A 12,685-nucleotide genomic window follows, 5' to 3' on the forward strand; every position below is an offset into this window, starting at 1 on the left:
AAACGCCGACACCCACAGCGTGTGAGCGGGCGTCCACCGGAGGGATCCACAAAATGGAGGGTAAGTGTGAACGCACCCTCTGGGTGAAGAAGTACTTCCTCTTATCCCTTCTAACCCGACCGCTCAGCAATTTCATGGAGTGCCCACGAGTTCTTGTATTGTGAGAAATGGGAAAAAGTACCTCTTTCTCTACCTGCTCTTTCCCATGCATAATCTTATAAACCTCAATCATGTCACCCCTCAGTCGTCGTTTCTCCCACATCAGGTCAGAGATCCCCAACCTTTTTGAGCCTGTGGGCACCTTTGGAATTCTGAAACAGAATGGGCATGCAAAATGGCTGCCATTGGAGGTGGAGCCAGCCACAAAATGGCTGCTGCAGCTCATTCTCAGGCACACAGTGAAGATCCTTGTGCTGTGGTGGCAGCTCCAGCCAAACCAACATTTTAAAAAATCTGCACAGTGAACTGAATCTCCAATGACCAATCAGAAGCCTTACTGAACAAAGCCCCATCCGGCCCCACCCACTTTCTAAAAACACCAGGCAGACATCATGGCACACATAGGCACCACGTTGGGGACTCCTGCATCAGGTTTTAAAACTGATTTAACAACATGCAAAAACTTCCTTTACACACTCAATAAAAGTTTGAAGCTTACCTCACACGCTTCCTGTCACGTGACCGAGATCTCCTCTTGTCTCTGCTGCGTGATCGCTCGCGTCTGCGATCTCTGTCCCTACTTCTAGAACGTCTATCATCTCCACGTTTTGCTCTTTTGTCAGATGGAGAACGACTCCTAGAACGGCTACCAGAGCGCCCTCGTGATGAGGAGCGCTTCCGATAATGTCTGTGGCAGTGTATTAACAAGACAGTTAAGATACCCAGCGTTATTAAAGAATATAATAAACACTTAAAATAATGTGACATTCTAGTTTTCAAGTATAACCAATTGTAGAATTAGCTCTTGATAATCTTCAGTGGTGTCACTGACTCTTTAGCCTTAAGGTATAATTTATGATTTGGTTAGAGGGGCTGATGTGACATCTCTTTGGTCCTTTGCAGCCCCCTATTATGTTCAGATTTGAAAAATCTGGTATTCATATAAAGCATGGCTCAAGGCAAAGAGGCACAACAATAAGAGAAGAGCATCTAAGGCACTAATGGCATAATGAGAAAAGGGCAAAACAAATAGCACATTAATATCCATTGAAGTACTTCCAGACTATGTAAGCATTTCCAGTAATGTACACTATGCACATTAAATTCTGCGGGCATCACATCCATAGCTTGCTGATTAGGACAGGAGATAACAAACCCAACACCTGGCAGCTTCCTCAGGCCAACTAGTCTGCCCCCACTGCAGCCTTCAATGCATTCTGTGTTCACCCAAAATGAAGGGATGGGATAGCCTCACATGTGCACACTTCAATATGGAGAGAGGGAGGGTGTGGAGAATGTACAAGAGGAAAAAGAGAAAAGTTATGCTGAAACTGTAATGCGTTTTTCATCAAGGAGCTTATTTTACCCTGCCATACATAGAGTACAATGAACACTCCAGGTTAAAATATGAGCCCACAAAGTCAAAATAAGGAGCCTCCAAGAATCTAAAATGAAGCTGAAATTGCTAACCACAGCAAAGACAGAAAAACTTAGGTGAAGGGAGTAAAGGTGCTATTTGAAAATTCATCCTAATTAATTTACTGAAACCTTTTATGGAGCTGATAATATGGCGAAACTAAGGGTTTTGTGGTGTCACAGAAAACTGTCAGCTCTGATGCCAGCAGTTCTTCACCACAGACACACTCAACTTGAACAGGAAGGCAACATCAGGGCAAGGGAGAGCCGCATCTAAGAGCTAGCTGGATGTGTGACTGAACCTCATACAGCTATACTAGAAGAGGAAGGAGCTAATGCAGTCATTAACAATACATTTGTGTTTAGAAATGGTGAGATCAAAAACTATTACTTTAAATAGATTAACTCACTGTTTTTGTTTGGACACCTGTTGCTTTGTTGATCTAAGGAAATGAGAGAAATTAGGGTAAGCAAAGTGGTACCTTCTACTGGACCAAATTCTGATGATTTTGCATGAAACCCTTCATTCTGTCTGACACAAAAGGGTGATAATCCAGGCATGCAATACTGGGCTTTCCTCCATTTTTTTCTTGAAACCACACATCTATGTACAAGCTATTACAATCAATGCCCAAACTATGCACCATGCCAGACAAGAGATATGTGCTTTAAGTAGTACGAAACTGGCTTTCAACCATAAGGAATCCATTTGCCTTGAGGCCAGGCTTCACCTGTAACAAGACAGCCAGCTGTCTCAGCTGATCTAACAGTATTTATTTATTATTATTTATTATTTGGATTTATATACCGCTCTTCTCTGAATTCAGAGCTCAGGGTGGTTTCATCACCTGATGTGCAAATCTCATGGATACTAGAGGAGATAGAGTTTCAACTGCTGAGAGTTTCTTGTAACCAAGAATGAAATGCTCAGGCACAAAATACACATATCACACATTAAACAGAAATGACACAAGTGTAAGCCCTTTAGCCCTGTTCTACTTTAAAATACATGCAAGTAGAGACCCTCTCGCTGCATTTTAAGGTGAAATCAGATATGTCCCATTTATTCTTGATAACCACAATGTGTGTATTTCTGACCTTAGCTATTCATATGCCTGTGTGCACACATACATCAATTCAATATTAAATACCACAAGCTAAATTAATGGTTCCAGATTCTCTAGACAAATGATGACCTTATCAGTGCCTGAATCTATTATAGTAAGATTTTGTTGTGAGAAAGGTTAAAAAGTGGCCTAATGAAGTTTATAACTTTATTTCCCTCATACTACAAGCAACAGGTTGTATGTGGGGCTGTCTATGAAAAATGTGTCAATGCTTCCAGTACCACAAAAACACAGCTGCTTGCTTCTTAACATGGCTGGTCTAGTATGAGCATACTACAATTATACTTCAAAGCCTGTATTGCTGATACATTTCTAGGCACAATTCAACCCATTTATTTAAAAACTGTCTCCTTCCTGTTTCTGTCCTACATCCCCTACACTCTACTCTGACTTTTCTAGATACTTTTCTAGAAGTACCATGTATGTAACAGTGATAGCTCCCTGCTCTTGGAATCCCATTTGAGCCTATATCCTAGACGTTATGCAAAAACTCTTCTTATATTATCTTCAGTAGCCCACAGTAATGGGAAGGTAGATATTGACACTTCACAATTTCACTTCGTTTAAATATTCCTTTACTGTTTGTGCACCATCTCGAACCACCAAACTGAGAACCTGAGCCTAAATTTTATTTTTAAAACGCCATTTAAAAATAAATTACAACAGACGCGCTATTTAAATACACAAGATTGAAAACCCACCACGTACATTAGTATTTTCTTAGTTACTATTACCCACCCGCAGGCCTGGAGAAAAAACAGATTCGAAAATCGAGATTCAAAGACGTTCACAATAGGGAAATTAGAAAGAATATTTCAAACGCTTCGTACAACCAGAAAGCACAAGGGACCCGAAGAGCCAGGAGCCGCTGAGTGAAAAGAGCCCGCCCCGCATTATAATGAGGCGGGAGAACCGACAGGAGAGCCGGGGGCCCCCCGCCCATCTTCTGGTTCCGGACGGACACGGACCCTCCTTCGGCTACCTCAGCCCCGACCCGTTTCCCCACACAGCCCAGGCCCGCTCCCCGTGAGAGGCCTATTCCGGGGCCGGCTTTGTCACCCTGCTCCGCTCACTTCCCCAAGGAAAGGAACAGCCAACCGAGACTCGAGGAGCACAACAGCCTCCTCCGAAGCGACCTCTGCTTACCTGGACTCTCGACCCATGACGGCCCTGCCCGGAGAAACAGAACTGCCGCCTTCTCGTCCTGGTGCGACGCCTCACGGGCGAAGCGGCAACATTCCCAGAAAGCAAACGAAACGGAAATGAATCAACGAAACAGGAGGCGGAAGGAGAGGCCGCCCCTCCTCCTCCTCCGTAGACAAGCACACAGCGGCCTCTGGCGCTCGGAGGAGCCAAGTGCAGATGTTATCAGGAAGATTCACCGTCTATTGCCGCAAAACGGATAGGGGTGCCAGCTTGGTGTTGGGGAAATACCTGGAGATTTTGGGGGTGGAGCCTGGGGAGGGTGGGGCTTGGGGGGAGGGACCTCAGTGGGGTACAATGTCATAGAGTCCACCCTCCAAAGTAGCCATTTTCTCCAGGGGGACTCTTTTTGGTCACCTGGAGATCAGCTGTAATAGCGGGAGATCTCCAGGAGCCACCTGGAGGTTGGCATCCCCAACAATGGCAGACTTGTTGCTCTTTAAGGACCAGCCCATTTTTTACTTTAAGCTTTCACGGACTAGAGCCCACCTCTTTAGGTAGAGTGGGTCTGATGTAGGTATATACAACAGGAACCTTAGCGGGGTATGGTGCTTAGGAGCCATTTTCTCCAGGGGCATTAACCTTATTTCAAAAGGTTTCATTACACTTGAGTGCCAAGACTGCACGCTCCAATGGTAACAATGGTACATGTAGACTTGGAAATTTCTTCCAGAGGAGCCGATAGCTGTATTCTGGAGATCAGTTGTTATTCCAGGAGAACTCCAGGGTCACCAGCTCCAGGTTGGAAAATACATGGGGAGCTTGAGGAGAGCGGGGTTTAGGACATAATGCCATAGAATCCAACATCCAAAGCAGCCATTTTCTCCAGGTGAAATGATCTCTGTCATCTGGAGATCAGTTGTAATAACAGAAGATCTCCAGCCACCCACCTGGAGGTTGGCAACGATACTCAAGGCCTTGGCCAGTGTAATGCAATTCAGGACCTACAGATGAATGTAGGTGAGCACCCCTTCCTATACCTTTCATTGGGTTACCAAATCTGGTTCAGGTTACTCCTGGAGATTTGGGGAAGCAGTTGGGGAAAGGAAGGGAGGATGTGATGCTATGGAGTTGTCTCTCCAAGGCTGCTATTTCCTTTAAGAAAACTGATGTCTGGACATCAGCTACCGCTAATTATGAGAGAACTCCATGCCCCACTTGGAGGCCCCTGGGAGAAATTATCAGCTTGTTCCTTTCTTTGGGGACATTCCCAGCGAAATCGAAGGAGGTGGTGGTATGTCCCCTTTAAAAAAAAAAAATCACTGGACCCCACAGTCCTAGCCAACTACCACCCAGTCTCAAATTTCCCGTTTATGGGCAAGGTAATTGAGAGGGTGGTGGCTGAGCAGTTTCAGGCCTTCTTGGATGATGCATCCATCCTGGACCCATTCCAGTCCGGTTTCCACCTTAGCCATGGGACGGAGACAGTGTTGGTCGCCTTCACGAATGACCTCTGGAGACACCTGGATTGGAGTGGGTCAGTGCTGCTGTTGTATTTGGACTTAACAGCAGTGTTCAGCACGGTCTATTACAATCTTATGACCCACCGCCTCGTCAACATAGGAGTAGGGGGACTGCCTTACAATGGTTTTCCTCCGTTCTTCATGGTCGGAGACGGAGGGTGGCGCTTGGCGAGAGGGTCTCCTTGTGATACCCATTGGAATGTGGCACGCCACAGGAGGCGATCCTCTTGCCAATGTTGTTTAACATCTACGGGGGTTTGGGCTGGGTCGCCACCAGCATGCTGATGACACCCAGCTCTATCTGTTGTTGGGCAGCCACCCAGACTCCTCCCCAGAGAGTTTAGACAGGGCTTTGGAGGCCGTGGCTGGGTGACTACAGCAGAGTCAGTTGAAACTAAATCCAACGAAGATGGGGGACCTGTAACTGAGCCAGCGGGGGGGGGGGGTGTAGATTCAAGAATCAGGCTCCCTGCCCCAGACAGGGCACTGCTGGTGCCAGCCCAGGTGAGGAGCCTAGGGGTGACTCTGGATGCCTCACTTTCTATGGAGGCCCAGATCACCACAGTTGCCAGGTCAACCTTTTATCTATGTCAGATCAGGCAACTGGTTCCCTATTTCTCTACCCAGGGCTTGGCTACAGTGACCCCTGCAACAGTCACTTCCAGGCTTGATTACTGTAACTCGCTTTATGCGGGCTTACCCCTGAAACTGATCCGGAAACTCCAGCTAGTGCAAAATGCGGCAGTGCGCCTGCTGACTGTGAAGTCTGTGTGGGCGTGCATTCAGCCAGCGCTGCGCCAATTGCACTGGCTACCAAATACCGATTGAGTACCAGATCCGTTTCATGGTGTTGGTATTGACCTTTAAAGCCCTATGCATCCTGGACCAACACATCTAAAGGACTGCCTCTCCCCATATGTGCCCCAAAGAGCCTTGCGCTTGGAAGCCCATCATTTACTGGTTGCACCTGGCCCAAAGGACGTCTGCTTAGCCTTGACCAGGGCCAGGACTTTTTCTGCCCTGGCCCTAGCCCAGTGAAACATGCTGCCATCTGAGATCAGGGCCCTGAGAGACCTATGACAGTTTCTCTTACGAATGTATTGTACTACCTGCCTTTTTAATTGTTTTAATTATTTGTTATAATTGTTTTTAATGGTTTTGTAACTTTACTGTTGTGACCTGCCCTGAGCCTGCTTGTGGGAAGGGCGGGATATAAATCAAAATAAATGAATAAAAATAATCCTAGCTTTCATCCCACACTTAATTGTAAGAAAACTATAAAATACGATATTCATACCTAGCCCTTTTGTTTTCAGAGCAGCACCAGAGATAGCTCCTGTGGAGGGGAAAGAACAGGCACAAACATGATCCATTGTGCAGCCCTCGGACCCTCTGCCTATAGCAGGGGTGGCCAAACTGTGGCTCGGGAGCCACATGAGGCTCTTTCATACATATTGTGCGGCTCCCTGCAGGTCAGCTGGGGAAGCGAAGGGGAGGCCTGCTTTTCCTTTCTTCCACCTACCTCCCCCCATCTATTTGCTTTATTTGTTTCTCTTTCTCTCCACCTCTCTCTTCCCTTTCTCTCTCTCTCTTAGACAAATATTATTAGCAAACAATTAAATATCATTGGACAAATAAATATCATCAATATCTGGTTTTACCCCTTTTGTTTTTATTTTTGGCAGTCTTGTTTAATGTCAAAATAAAAAATGTGTGTGTTATCTGTCCATGTCTTGTGGCTCTCAAACATCTGACGTTTATTCCATGTGGCTCTTACGCTGAGCAAGTTTGACCACCCTGGCCTGTTTCCTGTTGTGGAAGAAGTTTATGTGACTAAAATTGGCCATGAAGACTATGAAGTTGCTCCCATTTGACGAAACACAAGTGAGGCAGATGCATAGTATGTGGTAACTTCATCAATTTGCAAACTCCACCAACATAACTGCCTATTTTTGGTCTGATGCATGTAAATCTGCAACACAGCCATTGGTTAATGTTCAATTTATTTAGCACTCCAAGCAAATACAAGGTTTGGCTCCTACAATGCAGAGACTCCCAAGCAGAAACCTGGCTGATGCAGATCTTATTCTTGGTTTCAGGCTCTAGACATTGCACCTCTTGCTGATGTGGGAAATCTGATGGTATTGACTATTTGCAGCCGGGCCTGTGAACAAGATAGCACTTACCATCTCCAACTCCAAACTGCAGGTTTCTTCCCTCTGCAGCTAACTGAACGAAGTAACTCACCCTTTTAACAGCATCCCAAAAGAGTTATTTTCCACAACTCTCCCTCTAAAAAGAAAAATAACATTACTAGCTCTGTAAAGGGACAGATAAATAGATGTCCATTGTTCAATCTCAAGGCATTGTATTCAGGCTTCACCATCTTCCTGCATACCATCTCAGTTACTCTTCTCATCTGGGATACACTGTTGTCATAGAAGTCTACACCAAGGAAGCATTTCTGTTTCACTGATATCTTATACTTGTTCCTTGTCACTATTGTAAGCCACCTAGTTTGAGCAGTTATTAAACAGAAAGGCAAGTTTTCAAAACAAACCCAGAATAACTGATCTCAAAATGGCTGCTGCCTCTCGGTTTCAATATTTTGACACCATTTGCCAAAACGACTTCATTACAAGTACTTTCATTACATGTAATATACAGTGTTTGTAATCAGCAACTCTAGAAGGTGCTAATACACTTGGTCCAATGAAACCCTGACATGAATTTTTTCCACATGCACTCAAGGCCTCAACTGGCCATTCTCAGTGCACAAAATAATGTTTATTATGAGGGGAAGTCAGTAATGACAGGAAGTTTGGCAGTGTGCCAAATTTGGTAGAGCTACTGCAAGAAGTGGTTTTTAAAAAAACAGCTCCTGAATATGTCATTTGTGACCTCATTTAGGGTTATAGTCAGCTCATATATACACTTTCTGCTCTGGATCTTGACTTTCTCAACTATGGCCATTCTTGTAAGTTGTATTGATATATACCTTGCAGTTAAAACAATGAATTTAGAACATCCAGTTTTTAATTCCAGAGCACTTCACAAGGTTACTGGAGTGCTTAACTACCAAGCATAAAACCACTAGCAATGAAAATACAAGGATGGCCCTGGCCTGTAGGAAACACCCTATACTAGGCCACAGTAGTGCATAAGAAGTGTGTTACTTTCACTTCTGAACAGGAATTTAGACTTCTTTCCTAACCAGTCCTTGACATTTAAAATGTTCATAGCGAAAAATGACATCCAGACCATATCCAAAACTTCCTAACATTTTCTCCAGTTTCACTCTATTCCAGGTGGGGCCTGGAGATCTCCGGCTTTTACAAGTGATCTCCAGCTGACAGAGATGGCTGCTTTGAAGGGTGGACTCTATGGCAGTGGTGGCGAACCTATGGCACGGGTGCCAGAGGTGGCACTCAGAGCCCTCTCAGTGGACACGCGTGCCATCGCCCCAGCCAGGCCCAGACCATCATTAAAGTGTCGAATTCTCTGCCAAATAATTTTAAGTAAATGAAAGCATTTGGGATTGCTTTCCTTACTTTGTTTGGATCATCTTGTTAATATATGAGTTGTTTTTTCTAAAGTAAAACCTCAGTATTCAGGCTAAACTGCTGTGTTGGCACTTTGCGATAAATAAGTGGGTTTTGGGTCGCAGTATGGGCACTCGGTCTCTAAATGGTTCACCATCACTGCTCTATGGCACTGTACTATGCTGAAGCCCCTCCCCAAACCCCGCCCTCTCCTGGATCCATCCCCAAAGTCTCCAGGTATTTCCCAACCCAGACTTGGCAACCTTAATTCCAAAACATAAAGGGTGACACTGTACTTAAAGATAGTCTGACATACATTATCTCAAGTAAGCGTCAAATATGTGTGCCATAAACTCACTGTCCATTTGTTCATTATGGAAGTAACTCTTGTTGGAGCAGAGGCTATGTAAGTAACACCTGCACATCAGGGCTTTTCAAACTCCCTTTCTCTTACTTTAGAGCCAAGTGATTTGCAACACTAAGGGCAGGCAGCTATCCAACATTCACAAAGAAGGGCTTCCTGCTCACACATGGTGCTCTTTGGGAAGAAATTACTACTGCCTATAGCTTGTATGCAAGATACTGAGAAAAGAAGCTGTGGTCCAAAATCCACAAGTCTAAATGAATTGATACCTTAAAATATTACTTTGTAATCTCTCCCCCTCCCAATCTTTCTTACATTTTGTCACGACCCTGCCCTACCACCTCTGTGCTACCACCCTCACTCGGGGCTGCCTTAGAGACTCCGGGCTAGGTTTCCTTAATTTGGGTCGTTTCAACCAGCACAGTAGTGATACGAGAGAGATATAGCCTGCTTATAACTCTAATAGTTTGACCGATTCCGAAGGCGTGATGAATGGGCCAGTGACTCAATCCAATTATAAAAATATATATGTTTATTACAAAGACAACACACAGATAAAAACAAACTGGAAAGGGAAAAGAGAAGTGTACAATGCACAAACACAAACAAAGAAAACCTGTCTAAGTTTACTTATCCTGAGCAGATGGCTCACAGCGGCAATACTGAAGAAGCTGGGCTGGTGACAGGGAATAGCCGTCCCTCCTTCTGGAACGTCGCCATTCGTCTTATCCAACGTGGTGCCTGAAAGGGTGCTCGAATTCTCCTGCAAATGTCCCAGCCTCTCACTCCAGCATTTCTTTGAGCAGATGCACATAGTTCCTAGCCTCCAAACTTAGCTTCTGACTCTTGGGTTCTGGCTTTTAGCTGGCTGCTTGCTTCCTACTAAATAATAGCTCAGCTGTCAACCAATTACTAATCTAATTAGTGGTTTACATGTGGTGATCTAGATCTTCGGCTGTCAAGATTTTCCTTAGTCATGCTGAGGTTTGACAGTACCCAGGTGCACCAAGTTGTATCAGCTAATGATTGCTAACAGGTGGTTGATATCAGACTAACCTGCTTTCTTCACATCATTCAGCTAAAACTTACTATCTAGCTAACTAATGCAAATACTTACATGTCTGAGAGGCTTGTTTCTTGACACATTTACATCACTTTATTTATCAATGTTATTTATAGGCTAACTTTCTCATTGATACTCAAAGAGTGGATTATACAATGTCAGTCAGTGTAATCAGCAGAAAGCATCTGATAAACGAAAGTAACAGAACTAAGATTGCAGAAATATGAAACAAAGCATAGGTATTAGACATGATGTTGTCAGTGCCAAAAAAGTGGAATTACATAGGTAGAAAATAATGTAGTGAGAGTAAGATAAATGACAAAAAGATAATATATACTGTACACAGTAATGCAGCCTATAGACCTATTCCTTTTTATTAAAGCACCTTCATGAACCACTGCATTATAATATAGCTCTACTGCCTTTATTAAAATGTCCTCCTGAACAATTCCGACATTCCACAAACTATGTAAAACAGGAGTGCAGGGGCCTTCCTGACCTTCTTAGGCAGCCCATTCCACAAGGTGGGGGCCTCAACGGAAAATGCACTTGTATGAGCAGTTGTTGATCTCACCCATTTGCAGGGCAGTACCCACAGAAGGCCCTCTTCAAATGAGCAAAGCTGTCATGGCAAGGCGAAAGGAGAGGTGGACCTGCAGATATGAGAGCCCAAGGCCACGTAGGGCCTTGTCCTTGACTGCCAGTACTTTGAACTGAGCCCAGTAACTGATGAACAGCCAAAAGAGTGACTGTAGAACGGGTGTGAGATGCATGTTCCACCGAAGATCTGATAGTAGCCAAGCTGCAGTATTTTATATCCATTGGAACCTCTGAGTTGACTTGAAGGACTGATGTATGTAAAGTTAATTACAGTTGTCTAGTCTTGATATTGCTGTGGCATGGATCCAGGTGGCCAGATCGGCCAAGTCAAGGTCGGGGACCCTCTTCTGAGCCAAACAGAGATAGAAGAAACCTTTTTTTTTGTAGCTGTATGAACTTGCTTCTTCAGGAGTAATGTTGGCTCCAGCATAACCCCTAGGGCTCTTTACTGAGTCAGCAAGGGTCAGCTGAACTCCATCAAAAGGAAGTAGAGTGTTCTTCAAAGCCTCAGGCTTCCCAACCAGCATTATCTCCATCTTGTCAGGATTCAGTTTCAATTTGTTCACTCTTAGTCATTTAACTACAGCAGTTAACCAGCAGCTCAAGGCCTCTACCACATCACCAAACTATTTGCACAAAAAGATATAAAGCTGGGTGTCATCAGCATATTGACTGAATCTCGTTCTCAAACTATAAATGATTTCTCCTAAAGCCTTCACATAAAGCAGGCCCTCCCCCCAATGCAGTGCGTGTGAGGGCTATGGTCCCCACTGGTACCTGCAAGTGTTTTAGAAAGTGGGTGGGGCCAGGTGAACTTCTGCCCAGGAAGGCTTCTAATTGCTGTGAAGATTTTTAAAAATTTTCCTTTGGCTGTAGCTGCCACCACAGCACAAGGATCTTCACTATGTCACTGAAGATAAGCTGGCTCAACCTCCTGTGGCTGGCTGTACCTCCTGTGGTAAACATTTTGCAGCCGCACCTACTACACTGTGTCAGAATTCCAAAGGTGCCTGAAGGCTCAAAAAGGTTTGGGACGTCTGACATACAGACTGAATATCATAGGGGATAAGACTGTGTCCTGTGGACATATCCTACATTAGTGACAACTAGTCTGACGGCAACACTTTGAACCTGTTATGTAAGGAACAATTTAAACCAATCCAGAGCACACCCTGAGATTTACTTCTGCCTCCAAACTTCTCTACAAGATAGCATGGTCCACATTATCAAAAGCTGAAGAGAAATTCAGTAAGAGCAGCAAAGAGGCATTAGGAGCCAGTTTGGTGTAGTGGTTAAGTGCGCGGACTCTAATCTGGGAGAACCAGGTTTGATTTCCCACTCCTCCACTTGCACCTGCTGGATGACCATGGGCAAGCCATAGTTCTGGCACAGCTATTCTTGAAAAAGAGCAGTTTCTGTCAGAGCTCTCTCAGCCCCACCTACTTCACAGGGTGTCTATTGTGGGGAGGGGAGGGGAAGGGAAAGGAGTTTGTAAGTCGCTCTGAGACTCATTTGGGTAGTGAAGGGTGGGGTATAAATCCAATGTCTTCCTCTTCTTCTCTTCTACAAGGCCCAAACATAATATTTCTGCATATTGCCTTATTTCTACTGTAATCAGTCTCAAGAGACAGTTCCCAGACTTTTACTTCTTCCCAATGCTGCAAGAACCCTTCAAAAATTAGAAATTGTGACACAACCCAGTGTAGTTGTTTATTAATGAATAACCGACCAGCACAAAGCCTAAGAAA

The 12,685-nt window shown here is 44.5% G+C and overlaps 1 protein-coding gene across 1 annotated transcript in view; it reads right to left on the reverse strand.

Moving 5' to 3' along the window:
* Positions 1–3,948, reverse strand: part of DDX46 (DEAD-box helicase 46) — a 32,920-nt gene extending 28,972 nt beyond the window's left edge. The window contains exons 1-3 of the mRNA XM_015429655.1: positions 3,849–3,948; positions 1,986–2,018; positions 659–847 (exon numbers count right to left, since the gene is read on the reverse strand). Of these exons, the coding sequence (XP_015285141.1) occupies positions 659–847; positions 1,986–2,018; positions 3,849–3,865 (239 nt within the window). The 5' untranslated portion in view covers positions 3,866–3,948. The remainder of the gene's footprint in view (positions 1–658; positions 848–1,985; positions 2,019–3,848) is intronic.
* Between the last annotated feature and the right edge of the window lie 8,737 nt (positions 3,949–12,685).

Source organism: Gekko japonicus, unplaced genomic scaffold, assembly GCF_001447785.1.
Source record: "Gekko japonicus isolate JY-2015 unplaced genomic scaffold, Gekko_japonicus_V1.1 scaffold615, whole genome shotgun sequence".
Taxonomy (NCBI): Eukaryota; Metazoa; Chordata; class Lepidosauria; order Squamata; family Gekkonidae; genus Gekko; species Gekko japonicus.